General features: G+C 43.2%; 1 protein-coding gene across 1 annotated transcript in view; it reads right to left on the bottom strand.

Moving 5' to 3' along the window:
- Positions 1-16,841, bottom strand: part of LOC138652257 (uncharacterized) — an 83,615-nt gene that overhangs the window by 24,638 nt on the left and 42,136 nt on the right. Inside the window, exons 22-27 of the mRNA XM_069743024.1 lie at positions 15,399-15,524; positions 11,329-11,509; positions 9,676-9,829; positions 8,801-8,948; positions 6,519-6,770; positions 2,604-2,753 (exon numbers count right to left, since the gene is read on the bottom strand). Coding sequence (XP_069599125.1) covers positions 2,604-2,753; positions 6,519-6,770; positions 8,801-8,948; positions 9,676-9,829; positions 11,329-11,509; positions 15,399-15,524 — 1,011 coding nt within the window. The remainder of the gene's footprint in view (positions 1-2,603; positions 2,754-6,518; positions 6,771-8,800; positions 8,949-9,675; positions 9,830-11,328; positions 11,510-15,398; positions 15,525-16,841) is intronic.

The raw sequence follows: 16,841 nt of genomic DNA, 5'->3' as shown, positions 1-16,841 counted from the left end.
TGATTTTGGTGCATCTCTCAATTACCATCAAACCACCGCCACAATTTCTTATGTAATTTGCGCCGCTTTTTGTGGCATAAATTATTAGACATTTGTCCAAGCCCCCTCACGGTTAAGCTCTGTCCATTTTTCAAAAAGTTGACAAAGCTAGACAGGACTGGCGTAAATCAAGATGCATAACAATTGTGAAAACCTTAGTGTATAGACATTACTGCATACACATAGGTATAACTTCATAAGATTTACGAAGTCCCTGTGCCACTTTGTCTTAAACTTTTGGTAAAAGTGGACATAACTTTAAAGTTGCACCTGGAAAAATGGTAGGTACCATTTTCATCCTTTATCATGATAGGCCTCTTATTGATGATTGTAGACATTGGGAAAACCGGCACCTGCTTCCAAGAGTTGGGCAGTTTCCACAATGGCTCACATTTTGAAGGGTTTAAAAAAAGAAGAACAGCGGACTAATTCTGCTCATAGATCCAAAGAAGATAACATATACTTTATAGACAACGTTTCGGTTATATTGGACCCTTCCTCAAGGGTAATTGTTGGTAGGTTGTTATTGTGGGTGGGTTTCTTAGGAGGATGTGATAGACCATAATGGAGATCTCATTCTTAACCATTCCATAAATGGATGACTACTTACTATGGTCTTTCGTATCCTTTTCATAATCTACACATTTCCCTGAGGAAGGGTTAATGTACCCGAATCGATGTTTGTAAAATATATTGATGTTTCCTTTGGATCTCAATAAAATCTCTTCAAGAAGAACTGTTTTGCTTTTCCACGGTTCTTCTTTGGTTCAGGTGGACAATTAGAGGACAGCCCACGAGGAACCTGCAAGGAGATACCTCCAAAAAAGGATTTATTCTGTCTGAACTCCCCTCCTCATAGAGTATACTACAGGGGTGTCTATGATTATGTTTCTCCCCACGATCTACCTATCTACTTGCAACTAGAGATGAGTGAAACAATTCGCTGCGAATCTCTAGAAAATGTTGGATTTGTCAGCATCCAAATATTTCAGGATTCCATTGGCACTTGATTTATTCTGGATCCTTTTGCCGGTCGGGAAGAGGTTAAAGAATATCTAAACCTGTGTGATATTTCTACATATTTCATTGCCTTTGTAATTAAAAGCAGATCGGTGGGGGCTACGGGTCATGATTTTGCCCAAACCCCCTACCTGATGGGAGACAGGAAGTCACAGCTCCTGTTTTAGTGCACGCGCAGGCAGCATAGGTTACAAAGCATTTGCGTCCTCTGGAATCTGCATCTAGCTCCGTGTGACCGCTCAGCCAGGAGCTATGTGATCCTGTCTGCTGAGCTGTGAGCTCCTGTCTGCTGAGCTGTGAGCTCCTGTCTGCTGAGCTGTGAGCTCCTGTCTGCTGAGCTGTGAGCTCCTGTCTGCTGAGCTGTGAGCTCCTGTCTGCTGAGCTGTGAGCTCCTGTCTGCTGAGCTGTGAGCTCCTGTCTGCTGAGCTGTGAGCTCCTGTCTGCTGAGCTGTGAGGTCCTGTCTGCTGAGCTGTGGGGTCCTGTCTGCTGAGCTGTGAGGTCCTGTCTGCTGAGCTATGTGATCCTGTCTGCTGAGCTGTGAGCTCCTGTCTGCTGAGCTGTGAGCTCCTGTCTGCTGAGCTGTGAGCTCCTGTCTGCTGAGCTGTGAGGTCCTGTCTGCTGAGCTGTGAGCTCCTGTCTGCTGAGCTGTGAGCTCCTGTCTGCTGAGCCGTGAGCTCCTGTCTGCTGAGCCGTGAGCTCCTGTCTGCTGAGCCGTGAGCTCCTGTCTGCTGAGCCGTGAGCTCCTGTCTGCTGAGCTGTGAGCTCCTGTCTGCTGAGCTGTGAGGTCCTGTCTGCTGAGCTGTGAGGTCCTGTCTGCTGAGCTGTGTGGTCCTGTCTGCTGAGCTGTGAGCTCCTGTCTGCTGAGCTGTGAGCTCCTGTCTGCTGAGCTGTGAGCTCCTGTCTGCTGAGCTGTGAGCTCCTGTCTGCTGAGCTGTGAGCTCCTGTCTGCTGAGCTGTGAGCTCCTTTCCGCTCCTCTGGGGAAGGGAAATGGAAACATGGGTGGGGGTTGAGCAATCAGGACTCGAACCCCCACTGATCTACTTGCAATTACTAGGGCAATGAAATAAGTAAAAATATTAGAAATGTTTAGTTACACTCTCAAGAATAATAAAGGATTACCCTCATTTGTCCTAGGCCCACCCCTGAGCTGTGCTGTCACTGCAGACCCCACCTGGTCCCCTTCCCACTCCAGTTTAGTCTGAATCTCGAAGCTAACTAGCCCTAAAGTGATCATGTGATGACAATAAAGTGCCCTGCAGACCTCTGTGCCAGAGTATCTGGACTGAGACTGTTCCAAAGGAAGTGAAGAACTGTCCAGGGAACTGCGGGGGCGGTGCAGGTAAGGGGTGGACCAATGGTAAATGAGTATAATATTTAATCATGTTTTAACCCTTTCCCCGCCCACCATTTATTAGGCTTTGGGTTCTGCAGAGACCTCAGATCATAATAAACCCATTTTCAATTTAGACCACGGTTCAGTTACAAATCTTCCAGAAATGATTTTTGTGATATTGTCTCATCTCTTCTTGCAACCAAAGTTACCTGTATCTTACTGTAGGCATCGAGGATATTGTACATATGGATCTGCAGCAGGAGCTCCTCTCTGACAAGCTTGGCAGATAAGGCGTGGAACAGCAGATGCTGGGAGTCCTTGTCCTTTATTACTGATTTAGCTTCTGCTGATGACACCCCCTGCAAAAAATACATCATCTCTGACACTGTAATATACAGTCCTACATCAATCACTTTGCTATAATGTCATTAAAATGCCTTCCCGTCACATAATTGACCACTGCAGGAAAACATAAGACCGTCCTGTCCACACACGATCTTATGCCATGGATCCCCGGACAGTGCCGTGCTGCTGTCCACCAAGAGGGAAGAACCACAAATGGTGGAACTGCCCTATCTGGGAATGCTCCTCTACAACAGTATCGGAGAATTGTGGCTGTCAATGTTCATAGGGTAATGGAATCGGAAAAAATTGCCAAGATCTGAACTTGGCAGTAAGACATAGGGAAACTTTTCATTATGTGACAACATTGCATTAACATTTTTGTAATCTAGCGGGAGCAGGTCAGGTCCCAGCCATCAGATAGGAGACCTGGGGTGTTCAAGATGCGGTTCTGAAACTTGTGGTTGATTGACTTAAATGAGGATGGGTCGGTCGGCCACGGGTTTCAGAGCCGCATCTTGAATATTTTGAAGAATATTGAAGTTCAAGGCCGGTCGTTTTTGACTGAAGACAACAGCAGGGTTAAGAGAAATTGATCATTACCTCGTCTTCTATTTTTCAGGCTACAAGGACTTAACAAGCAACATGGCGTGAATAGGAGCATCGGCAATCACATGATCGCTAGGTGTCATAGATGCTGGGACTTAGCAGACACAGATCACCACTGCCATCTTTTATCACCATTTTATGAAACAAAATATACTGTATATTGAACATAAAAAAAGGTAATAAAAGAATAAATAGAAATAAATAATAAATTCAGTGTGAATTGTATCTGCTAGGAATCATTAATGGCGTACATTGCGCCCCGCGTGACAGCAAGGAACCTAGCGGAGAATGGCAACTCCAAAGGCTCAGAAACAAAAGAGAGAAGACAGTGGAGCCGATCGGAGTATCGGTGGTGAAAGAAGAGGTATGGGTCGGGCAGAGGAAGAAGGACTATATGGTCTTCCAAATCCTAAGAATAAAGCAACACGTGGCTACTATTTTGCTGAAATTCATGCAAATCCAAATTTTGGGTGAATGTGCAACACATTCCAACTATGAATCAATGCATTCATCCCAACCTTATCCTTATTAATTTATGGATTACTGTGATTATATATACAGTATATATATATATATATATATATATATATATATATATATATATACACTCACACACAGTATATACAGTACAGACCAAAAGTTTGGACACACTATCTCATTTAAAGATTTTTCTGTATTTTCATGACTGAAAATTATACTTTCACACTGAAGGCATCAAAACTATGAATTAACACATGTGGAATTATATACTTAACAAAAAAGTGTCAAACAACTGAAAATATGTCTTATATTCTAGGTTCTTCAAAGTAGCAACCTTTTGCTTTGATGACTGCTTTGCACAGTCTTGGCATTCTCTTGATGAGCTTCAAGAGGTAGTCACCGGGAATGGTTTTCACTTCACAGGTGTGTCCTGTCAGTTTTAATAAGTGGGATTTCTTGCCTTATAAATGGGGTTGGGACCATCAGTTGTGTTGAGCAGAAGTCTGGTGGATACACAGGTGATAGTCCTACTGAATAGACTGCTAGAATTTGTATTATGGCAAGAAAAAAGCAGCTAAGTAAAGAAAAACGAGGGGCCATCATTACTTTAAGAAATGAAGGTAAGGCAGTCCGAAAAATTGAGAAAACTTTGAAAGTGTCCCCAAGTGCAGTGGCAAAAACCATCAAGCGCTACAAAGAAACTGGCTCACATGAGGACCGCCCCAGGAAAGGAAGACCAAGAGTCACCTCTGCTTCTGAGGATAAGTTTAGCCGAGTCACCAGCCTCTGAAATCGCAGGTTAACAGCAGCTCAGATTAGAGACCAGGTCAATGCCACACAGAGTTCTAGCAGCAGACACATCTCTACAACAACTGTTAAGAGGAGACTTTGTGCAGCCGGCCTTCATGGTAAAATAGCTGCTAGGAAACCACTGCTAAGGACAGGCAACAAGCAGAAAAGACTTGTTTGGGCTAAAGAACACAAGGAATGGACATTAGACCAGTGGAAATCTGTTCTTTGGTCTGATGAGTCCAAATTTGAGATCTTTGGTTCCAACCACTGTGTCTTTGTGCGACGCAGAAAAGGTGAACGGATGGACTCTACATGCCTGGTTCCCACTGTGAAGCATGGAGGAGGAGGTGTGATGGTGGGGGGGGCTTTCCTGGTGACCCTGTTGGGGATTTATTCAAAATTGAGGCATACTGAACCAGCATGGCTACCACAGCATCTTGCAGCGGCATGCTATTCCATCCGGTTTGCGTTTAGTTGAACCATCATTTATTTTTCAACAGGACAATGACCCCAAACACACCTCCATGCTGTGTAAGGGCTATTTGACCAAGAAGGAGAGTGATGGTGTGCTACGCCAGATGACCTGGCCTCCACAGTCACCAGACCTGAACCCAATCGAGATGGTTTGGGGTAAGTTGGACCACAGAGTGAAGGCAAAAGGGCCAACAAGTGCTAAGCATCTCTGGGAGCTCCTTCAAGATTGTTGGAAGACCATTCCCGGTGACTACCTCTTGAAGCTCATCAAGAGAATGCCAAGAGTGTGCAAAGCAGTCATCAAAGCAAGAGGTAGCTACTTTGAAGAACCTAGAATATAAGTCATATTTTCAGTTGTTTGACACTTTTTTGTTAAGTATATAATTCCACATGTGTTAATTCATAGTTTTGATGTCTTCAGTGTGAATGTACAATTTTCATAGTTATGAAAACACAGAAAAATCTTTAAATGAGGTGTGTCCAAATGTTTGGTCTGTACTGTATATACACACACACACACACATATATATATATATATATATATATATATATATATATATATATTGTACATACACTTTACATATATAAAGCAAAATTGCCTTTAATTTTTTTCAATGCAAATATAAACAGTAATTTATATATACCCTCTAACAACTGAAAGATAATAAAAATGTTCACGTGAAACAAGACTTCATATAGACGGATCAGTGAAAAAAATTAAAGCTATGGCAGCTGAAATGTTAAGAAGCAAAAACAGAACCAATGGTCCATTAATGCCTGGTCTTTAAGAAAACCGTCAGAGTTGCGCGATTTACTCCAGAAAAGGGTCACCACTTCAGATAGTGCTCAGTAGGAATGGCCGGAGAGCACACAGATGACTGGTGGTCACTATGGCTCAGAGGAAGGTCTAGGATAGGAAACTTTGGGTAGGTTTACAAAGTGATTAGTCTTATCGGAGCATGCTCGGGTGTTCTCCGAGTATCTTGCAGTGCTCGTATATTATGTTCGAGTCCCTGCAGCTGCATGATTTGCAGCTGTTAGACAGCCTCAACACGTGTGAGAATTCCCTAACAAACAGGCAATTCCTGCATGTGTTCATCCTGTCTAACAGCCGCGAATCAGGCCACTGCAGGGACTCGAACATAATATACAAGCACTAGAAGATACTCGGAGAACACTCGAGCATGCTCCGATAAGACGTTGTCCGAGCACTAAAAGTGATACATGTGCAATAGTAGATTCCAGTTACTAAACAAGAATCATTGTTTATCGGAAGATCAAAAAGTCGCGGTCTCTTGGAGCACAGTCACGGCATTTACCAGCACATCTGCATTTTACCAAGCATTAAAGATGAGCAGATTAATACAATAACTCTAACAAGAAGCCACCAGAGAGCCCGAGTCTTCTGTGATGCTTCATCATTGTACCTGGGCACTGTCGTGGGATACTTGCTGGTAGACCGATTGCATCTCCAGGGCCAGTTGCAGTATGGATTCTTTGACATCTCTGTGGAAGTAGCTTGTGGGAATGACCACGTCTGGGTTCAGTCCCATACTCTTCACCTCCTCCCGATGCTTCTCGTGCAGCGCCTTCAGAGCGGTCCTGTGGACGTCACTCAGCTCCATTATGAGTTTGTCCCAATGTACGTTTAGATTAAGCTCCTGGTCCTTATCATGGAGCTTAGAAGACATAATGCAGAACAGAGCGGGGTCAGATAATCATTATGACATCATCATAACACGAAGCAACAATGATGACATCATCAAATCCTCTTGAAACCATTATGACATGAAATTGTAATGACATCATCATATCATAAATACAGCATGATGACATCAGTATGACATTGTAATGACATCATCATAGAAATACAGCACTATGACATCAGCATGACATTGTAATGACATCATCATATCATAAATACAGCACTATGACATCAGTATGACATTGTAATGACATCATATAAATACAGCGCTATGACATCAGTATGACAATGTAATGACATCATCATATAAATACAGCGCTATGACATTGTAATGACATCATCATATCATAAATACAGCACTATGACATCAGTATGACATTCTACAGACGCCATTACTTCATGATGATATGAAAGCATCATATTACATCAAGATTATAAAATCATCAAATCAAAAAGACAACGATGACTTCATAAAGAGATCATAACAGGATCTTCAAGACATCGTCAAGAAATCATTATGATATCATAATGGAACCATGAAGTTTTCACTCTGACATCATCAAGAAATCAATCATGTAAAAAGGATTGTGATGTCATCATGATATCATAAACATATTATCAAGACATCATCAGGGCCGCAGTCCCAAAGTTTATACTCAGCCAATCCAAGCAATCAAGTCCTCCTGTCACCTGCACACAGAGGGGGCGTAATGGAGGGATGTCATTGCGGCATGTGTGCAATGACTTGTTGTACTGCAGTCTGCAGCCCAAGAGTGGTGGAGCAGGGACCCTGTGTCTCCTTGCTCCACCACTGGTTCCCAAGGTATTGACGACATGTCGATGCCAATACAGATCAAAGTGGTGCTCGCCCAGAGATCCCAGGCACCCGACCAGAGATCACAGGCACCCGACCAGAGATCACAGGCACCCGACCAGAGATCACAGGCACCCGACCAGAGATCCCAGGCACCCGACCGGAGATCCCAGGCACCCGACCGGAGATCACAGGCACCCGACCAGGGATCACAGACACCCGACCAGAGATCACAGGCACCCGACCGGAGATCACAGGCACCCGACCGGAGATCACAGGCACCCGACCGGAGATCACAGGCACCCGACCGGAGATCACAGGCACCCGACCGGAGATCACAGGCACCCGACCAGAGATCACAGGCACCCGACCAGAGATCACAGGCACCCGACCAGAGATCACAGGCACCCGACCAGAGATCACAGGCACCCGACCAGAGATCACAGGCACCCGACCAGAGATCACAGGCACCAGACCAGAGATCCCAGGCATCCGACCAGAGATCCCAGGCACCTGACCAGAGATCACAGGCACCCAACCAGAGATCACAGGCACCCGACCAGAGATCCCAGGCACCCGACCGGAGATCACAGGCACCCGACCAGAGATCACAGGCACCCGACCAGAGATCACAGGCACCCGACCAGAGATCACAGGCACCCAACCAGAGATCACAGGCACCCGACCAGAGATCACAGGCACCCAACCGGAGATCACAGGCACCCGACCAGAGATCCCAGGCACCCGCCAGAGATCACAGGCACCCGACTAGAGATCCCAGCCACACGCCAGCTTTGGCTACAGCATCGCTACTTCTTAGTGGAAAAAAATGGAATTTTTTCTTTGGATTTTTTTGTATCACTAACAATTTTGCATCCTGAGGAACCGTCCCTGTGGCTTTCCCTCTATGTCGCTATGTAGGAAGAGTGAAATTACACACAGAAATCCAAGTGACCAATGTATGGGATTTCACGGTCATAAAGAAGATTTAATGTCTTGTCACGTGGATCTTTACTCAGAGGCCACACAAAAATGAGATGGCATTGCAAATAACCTTCTAGTAGCGTGGTATTGCAGTACATTACAATGTGGGCACTCAGTGCCAGTCTGCTGTACATAAGCCATTAGTAACCTACTGATGAAAAACTATAAAAATGCGATCAACCTGCACAATTATATTACATAACAACCTGAGCGCCTTTTTCTTCAGTTTTCAGAGATAATATATTTATTTTTATTTTGTACGATTCATAAAAGTTCCAGATTCGACTTATTTCCTCCGTCAGCAAAATATGTTCTAGATGAATAAGTTCACTTGCTTGCTTCTCCATAAGAAACCTAAAGAGATGACGAGATGAAATGAAACACTCCTGAGATATAGTGAACAAGATAGATAGGAAAAAAAAAGACAGATGAAAAAGACCGGAAAAAAAAAACGAGTGGAAAAAGAAGAAAAGACAGGAAAGGAAAGACAGGATAGTAAAGGAAAGAGGAGAAAAAAGAAATGACAGGAAAAAAAAAAGAAAAAAGACAGAAAAAAGAAAATACAGGGAAAGAGAAAAAGCAGGGAAAAAAAAGACAGGGAAAAAAGAAAATACAGTAAAAAAAAAGAAAAGACAAAAAAGGAAAAAAAAAGACAGGAAAAAGGAAAGACAGTAAAAATAAGATAAGAAAGGAAATAAGAGAAAAGAAAGGGAAAAAAAGAAAAGACAGGAAAAATACAGTAAAAAAAGAAAATACAGTAAAACAACACAAGAAGAAAAGAAAAAATACAGGAAGAAGAGGAGACAGGAAAAAAAGAAAAGACATATAAAGGACAGTAGAAAAACAAAAGCGGGAAAAAAGACCGATAGAAAAAAGACAGAAAAAAGGGAAAAAGACAGAAAAAAGGGAAAAGACAGAAAAAAAGACAGGGAAAAATGACAGGGCAAAAAAAAAGACATCTTTTTTCCCAAGACAAGAAAAAGAGAAAACACAGGAAAAAAAAGAAAAGACTGTAAAAAAGAAAAGACAGATAGATATGTGATGGATAGAATCTCAGGACGTCCATTGCACGCTTACTTACTGGAGTACATATCCTTGGTGCCGGTGGTATATGTCTGGGCTGTGACACCAGGGAACATTGGTTGCAGGTTTACATTTTTCGGCTGCACTGGGGGAAACCTGAAAATTGTCTGAATTAGCAGCAGAAGCCTTTAACGTGCTCCGAGACGAATACCCTGGAGAAAATCACAGAACACCGAATCATCGGCTTCTATTCCCAGTAAGTGTGAACAGCTCCAAGGTTCTATGCTTTATTTCACACGGTGTCTCTGGACTCTACATTGTGTAGTTCCTTCTGCATTCTATTTGTACAACGCACTTGTATGAGGCTGCTACATTTACTACTGTCCTAGGAAAAAAAGTGCCTGACTGAAATTACTCAAAAAGGTTCGACTTATCCCAGAAACAGCGCCACTACTGCTATCAGGCTGTGTTTGGTATTGCAACATTCACCTGAACACTACAGTGGTGCTGTTTGTTTTCGAATCTTATAAAAACCTTTTAATTTTAAGAGGATAAGATATAAATGACCTATTTTTAGGACAGGTCATCAATATCAGGACATTGGGGGTAAGATAACTAGCACCCCCGGGGATCAGCTGTTAGTAGCCCCTGTGGTTGCTGGAAGTACACCTCAACTCCGCAAACTTTGCACCGACCGTTCTCAACTCCTTTGAAAGTGAATGTGATCCGAGCTGCAGTACCAATAATAGCCACCATGCGGTGTATAGAGCTGTGCTGGTTTTGCTCTGTACGTGGCACCAGTTGGGGGGGGGCCAGGTGTAGGACCCCACCAATCTGATCGTGATGAGCTCTCCTTAGGTATACTGTTATGAACTGGTGGTTTAGGAGCAACATGGGATGAGCTCTGAAGGAGGTGGTACCTGTACTGACCGCAGTCCCTAAGCTCAACACAACACTAGAAGTAGCCGTGGGGTGCTCCTGTCACTCCCTAGGCACCTCGTCACAGCCTGAGAACTAACTACCCCTAAAGATGGAAACAGGAAAACTATCTTGCCTCAGAGAAAATCCCCAAAGGATAGATAGCCCCCCACAAGTAATGACTGTGAGTGGAGAGGGAAAAGACATACACAGAATGAAACCAGGATGTAGCACAGAAGGCCAGTCTAGCTAGATAGATAGGACAGGATAGAATACTGTGCGGTCAGTATTAAAAACTACAAAAATCCACACAGAGTTTACAAAAATCTCCACAACTGACTAAACGTGTGGAGGGTAAATCTGCTTCCCAGAGCTTCCAGCTTAACTGAATTAATCCATACTGACAAGCTGGACAAAACATAGAATGCACAGAACGAATAAGTCCACAACATGTGGACAGAAACGAGCAAAGCAAGGACTTATCTTTGCTGAACTGGTCAGGATATCAGGGAAATCCAAGAAAGATGTGAATCCAACCAGGAACCATAGACAAGTGGCACTGGCTGAAGGGAAGAGCCAGGCATAAATAGCCGAGCAGAAAGACAATCAGTGGAAGCAGCTGCAGACTGCTAAATCCAAGGAGCAGCCATTCCACTTAAAACCACCGGAGGGAGCCCAAGAGCAGAACTCACAAAAGTGCCACTTACAACCACCGGAGGGAGCCCAAAAGCGGAATTCACAACAGTATACCCCAACACTATTCTAGACCTTTATTAGTCATGCAGATTATTACCTGACACCGGGGCCTGTGTGTCTGGGGGTAAGACACAGGTTTTATTTTCTTCCATGATTTGAATTAGATGCTTTAACATAGGAACAAGCATTTCTCCAATATTTCTTTGCTCTCTGCCCGTAATACTCCAGTACGATCCTTGCAGGTTGATATAAAAGTGCGATGTACCTAATAAATAAGACTGAAGCACGAACCGTGGATGAAAATCATCTCAATCTAAGGCATGCTGCATATCAGCAACCATTCACATAAGGCATTTACATTTTTTTTTCCAGAAACCAATAGTACTCGTAACAATAAGAAACTTTCTACTATATTTTATTAGAGAAATCTGCATTTTTTTCCTCCTGGACTGATCTTTCTTTCCCAAAATTCTCAATTCATGAGTAAAATTTGTCTTCAGTGATTACAGGCTTTCCCATCACTGCGATAAGAGATGACAGTTGGTGCTTGTTAAGTTCTATGGAGATCCGCAAATATCATTTCAGGAGAACTTGCAGCAGAATGTCTGTGAGAACTTGCAGCTAAATGTGAGAACTTGCAGCAGAATGTCTGGGAGAACTTGCAGCAGAATGTCTGGGAGAACTTGCAGCAGAATGTCTAGGAGAACTTGCAGCAGAATGCCTGTGAGAACTTGCAGCAGAATGTCTGGGAGAACTTGCACAGAATGTCTGTGAGAACTTGCAGTAGAATGTCTGTGAGAACTTGCAGCGGAATGTCTGGGAGAACTTGCAGCAGAATGTCTGGGAGAACTTGCAGCAGAATGTCTGGGAGAACTTGCTGCAGAATGTCTGTGAGAACTTGCAGCAGAATGTCTGTGAGAGCTTGCTGCAGAATGTCTGAGAACTTGCAGCAGAATGTCTGGGAGAACTTGCAGCAGAATGTCTGTGAGAGCTTGCTGCAGAATGCCTGTGAGAACTTGCAGCAGAATGTCTGGGAGAACTTGCAGCAGAATGTCTGTGAGAGCTTGCTGCAGAATGTCTGTGAGAACTTGCAGCAGAATGTCTGGGAGAACTTGCAGCAGAATGTCTGTGAGAACTTGCAGCAGAATGCCTGGGAGAACTTGCAGCAGAATGTTTGTGAGAACTTGCAGCAGAATGTCTGTGAGAGCTTGCTGCAGAATGCCTGTGAGAACTTGCAGCAGAATGTCTGTGAGAGCTTGCTGCAGAATGCCTGTGAGAACTTGCAGCAGAATGCCTGTGAGAACTTGCAGCAGAATGTCTGTGAGAACTTGCAGCAGAATGTCTGTGAGAACTTGCTGCAGAATGTCTGTGAGAACTTGCAGCAGAATGTCTGTGAGAACTTGCAGCAGAATGTCTGTGAGAGCTTGCTGCAGAATGCCTGTGAGAACTTGCAGCAGAATGTCTGTGAGAGCTTGCTGCAGAATGCCTGTGAGAACTTGCAGCAGAATGCCTGTGAGAATTTGCAGCAGAATGCCTGGGAGAACTTGCAGCAGAATGTCTGTGAGAGCTTGCTGCAGAATGTCTGTGAGAACTTGCAGCAGAATGTCTGTTAGAACTTGCAGCTAAATGTGAGAGCTTGCTGCAGAATGCCTGTGAGAACTTGCAGCAGAATGTCTGGGAGAACTTGCAGCAGAATGTCTGTGAGAGCTTGCTGCAGAATGTCTGTGAGAACTTGCAGCAGAATGTCTGGGAGAACTTGCAGCAGAATGTCTGTGAGAACTTGCAGCAGAATGCCTGGGAGAACTTGCAGCAGAATGTTTGTGAGAACTTGCAGCAGAATGTCTGTGAGAGCTTGCTGCAGAATGCCTGTGAGAACTTGCAGCAGAATGTCTGTGAGAGCTTGCTGCAGAATGCCTGTGAGAACTTGCAGCAGAATGCCTGTGAGAACTTGCAGCAGAATGTCTGTGAGAACTTGCAGCAGAATGTCTGTGAGAACTTGCTGCAGAATGTCTGTGAGAACTTGCAGCAGAATGTCTGTGAGAACTTGCAGCAGAATGTCTGTGAGAGCTTGCTGCAGAATGCCTGTGAGAACTTGCAGCAGAATGTCTGTGAGAGCTTGCTGCAGAATGCCTGTGAGAACTTGCAGCAGAATGCCTGTGAGAATTTGCAGCAGAATGCCTGGGAGAACTTGCAGCAGAATGTCTGTGAGAGCTTGCTGCAGAATGTCTGTGAGAACTTGCAGCAGAATGTCTGTTAGAACTTGCAGCTAAATGTGAGAACTTGCAGTAGAATGTCTGGGAGAACTTGCAGCAGAATGTCTAGGAGAACTTGCAGCAGAATGTCTAGGAGAACTTGCAGCAGAATGTCTGGGAGAACTTGCAGCAGAATGTCTAGGAGAACTTGCAGCAGAATGTCTGTGAGAACTTGCAGCAGAATGTCTGTGAGAGCTTGCTGCAGAATGTCTGTGAGAGCTTGCTGCAGAATGTCTGTGAGAGCTTGCTGCAGAATATCTGGGAGAACTTGCAGCAGAATGTCTGTGTGTTCCACTAGCTTCTCCCCCTTTACATAGAATTTTAAAAGCACCAACTGTCATCTCCTATCTGCATTCACTGAACACAGATGTTACCCATTAATAGAGAATGAATGATCAGTCCAGGAGGAGAAAGACACATTTCTCTGATAAGATAAATTACAAAGTTGCTTTTTTCATGGGTACTATTGATTTCTGAAATAAAAATTAAAAACCATTATTCATTAGGAGAACAGACATTTTTTCTACAGTCATCAGACATATATGATCCTTTCTTATCCTGGAACTCCCTAATCTCATTTTATTCTCTGACCAAAAAACAGCAATTCTGATGTTCCGTTTTTATAATTTTTTTCTTAAAATTTGCATTCGCTGTACGGAATAAATATAATAATATTTCATTAGTTCGCACACTTATTTGGTATCTCTCCGTTCAAGTCTACTTTTTTATTTTTAAATTTTATTATGTTCTGGATAAAGGAGCATGATATGAATTTTTAGATATTTTTTTTTTTCTTATTGGTTTCCCTACGGGATTCAAATCAGATACAATCAACACCCCATAATAACCTCCATTTTCACCCGCATAAATGCCGCTTTTAGGATTTACAGCAGCATCTAAGAGGTTAAACTGTTGCAATCGGAGCTGGCTCTGTATATAGTAGTTAGTCTCCGGTGCCAGCTGTATTACACAGCCGGTATCAACGCCGTATGCCGCAGGCTTAGATCCTGAGCTGATTCATACATCCAGTGTCACATCCTCCATACATTTACAATGGCTGTCACAAGTTCACATTTGGGCACAGCGGGCTCTGGCACTTGCCTGTGTCTACCAGGTGCTTGCACTCGGACTGTCAGTGTCTAGTGTCAGTTAGTAATGTTTTCTCCTGGTGGCTTCTATGGATGCCCCACTTTCAGTGGTAAAATGGAAAATAATAGAATGAATGCTCCCCTGATTTTTTTTTTTTAATGACATTTAGAGGGAGATTTTATGTTACAAAAAAAAGTCAAACATAGAAAAAAAATCTTAAATAATATATACATAAAAACAAAAAACAAAAAAAGAATAACTACGCCACAGCCACCTTGTTCTCCTAAGACTTTACCTATGATGATGATGAGTCAATAACAGGTAACCCATTCTAATAATTTAATTTTAACTTACAACTTTATAAAAAAAATTAAAATGATAATATATAAATTAAAAAAATGCTTCTTAATTTTTTGATTATGAGTAAATTGTATAAAAATTAAGAAACACATATTTTGGCTTAAAATTTATTCACACATTCTATAAAATCATTCATGAGAGAGTATTTATCACAAAGAAAAACGGTGCAAAAATTATTTTAGTAGTCCAACAAATAATAACAATAATAATAAAAAAGTTAAGGGTGCAAAATTGATAAAAAGTGTCTGGTCATTATGGGTTGGGAAGTTGTGTAAAGGTGCTAATAGAACGTGATGTGTACATGATATGGATGTTTTCTTTCATGGCAGCAAGAAGAGGTCTTTAAAATAGTGAGTTTTAATATTAAAAGCTTATGAGGTGAAAACATGGCTTCTTTTTGGCAAACACAGCGCCACTCCTGTCCAGGGAGGGTACTGCAGCTCAGGGCAAATCACTTGTTTCTTACCTTGGCCATAAATCCTTGCAGCTTACACTGTTTTCTCATATATTGGAGTCTGGAATAGGCGGAGTCCACGCCTGTTAATCTTTTCATGATATGATCTTCAAACTCATTAATGAACTGGACCATGACCTGTAAAAGACCATCTGAAAGGTGAAGACCATATACTTCAAATTAGGCTTTCGCAGCGCTTTGACGTACAGGATCATAGCCTACGTACTGTGTGCCCTTGGAAGTTGTGCAAGATAATTGATGGATATATTGGGTCAAATAATCCTGGTCCCAGGAATGGTGTGTGTAGAGGCTTCTACTAGTGGAATGGATACAGAAGCCCTCTGTGGTGAAATATATATATATATATATATATATATATATATATATATATGTATGTGTGTGTGTGTAGGGACATACTGTATGTCTAGGGTTATATGTGTGACTGGTAATAATGTAACATCTGTCCTGAAGGCAAATCACACATAGGTGTTAATAGGTATTTCATTGTGAATAGTAGAAATTCTGTCTCCAGATCTCACCAGGAGGTCTAGCTAGGGCTGAAAAGAAAAGCAACATTTGGCACTTTCTAGGTCTTGGAGGGGAGATGCTAAATTGCGGCCTGAGAGAAGCTATCAATTCAATTCAATTCAATTCAAATGAGCTTTATTGGCAGGACTAAGTACATGTTAGCATTGCCAAAGCATATGGTAAAAATACGGGGGTGGGGGAGGGGGGGATATAGAGGTCCAAGGAATATCAAATTCCTTTTAGAGGATAGGGGATGTTTCCAGGGTGGGGTATAGGAGTCCATGACATATCAGGCTCTTTAGTGGGGGGATAGGGACATGTCCAGGGTGGGGTATAGGAGTCCATGACATATCAGGCTCTTTAGTCGGGGGATAGGGACGTGTCCAGTGTTGGGATACAGGAGTCCATGACATATCAGTCTGTGGCAGGCACTGACATATTCCGCTGCTACGGCCACTGCACTTTCCTCTTCCCCCAGTATTATCGGCAGTTTCTCTTCCTCCTCCTTGGAGGTGAAATCTGGGAGGAGATCAGACAGCCTCTTGAAGTGAGTGTCCCTCACTGCGGAGTATTTGGGGCACCTCAGCAGGAAGTGGGCCTCATCCTCCACGGCCTCCTGGGGGCACTGCTGGCAGAGTCTGTTCTCTCGAGGCTTGTAGTTCTGTCGGTGCCGCCCGGATTCGATGAGTAGGCTGTGGGCGCTCAGTCTGTACCGGCTCAGGATCTGTCGATCTTTGGGGTTTTCTAGTTTCTCTAGATATGGGGCCAGTTTGTACTCCCTCTGTAGATTCCGGTATATTGTCAGTTTCTGGGATTTGTTTATGTCGTTCCTCCAGATGCTATCCCTGGGAACCATCTCACACGTGTCTCCAGAGGAAAACAATATATATTCATTAGTAGAGCGGCCGTACCCAATCAAACAGACCG

This window comes from Ranitomeya imitator, chromosome 10, assembly GCF_032444005.1.
Source record: "Ranitomeya imitator isolate aRanImi1 chromosome 10, aRanImi1.pri, whole genome shotgun sequence".
NCBI lineage: Eukaryota > Metazoa > Chordata > Amphibia > Anura > Dendrobatidae > Ranitomeya > Ranitomeya imitator.
Note: the sequence above shows the minus strand (reverse complement) of the source record. Positions and strands in the feature narration are given on the sequence as shown.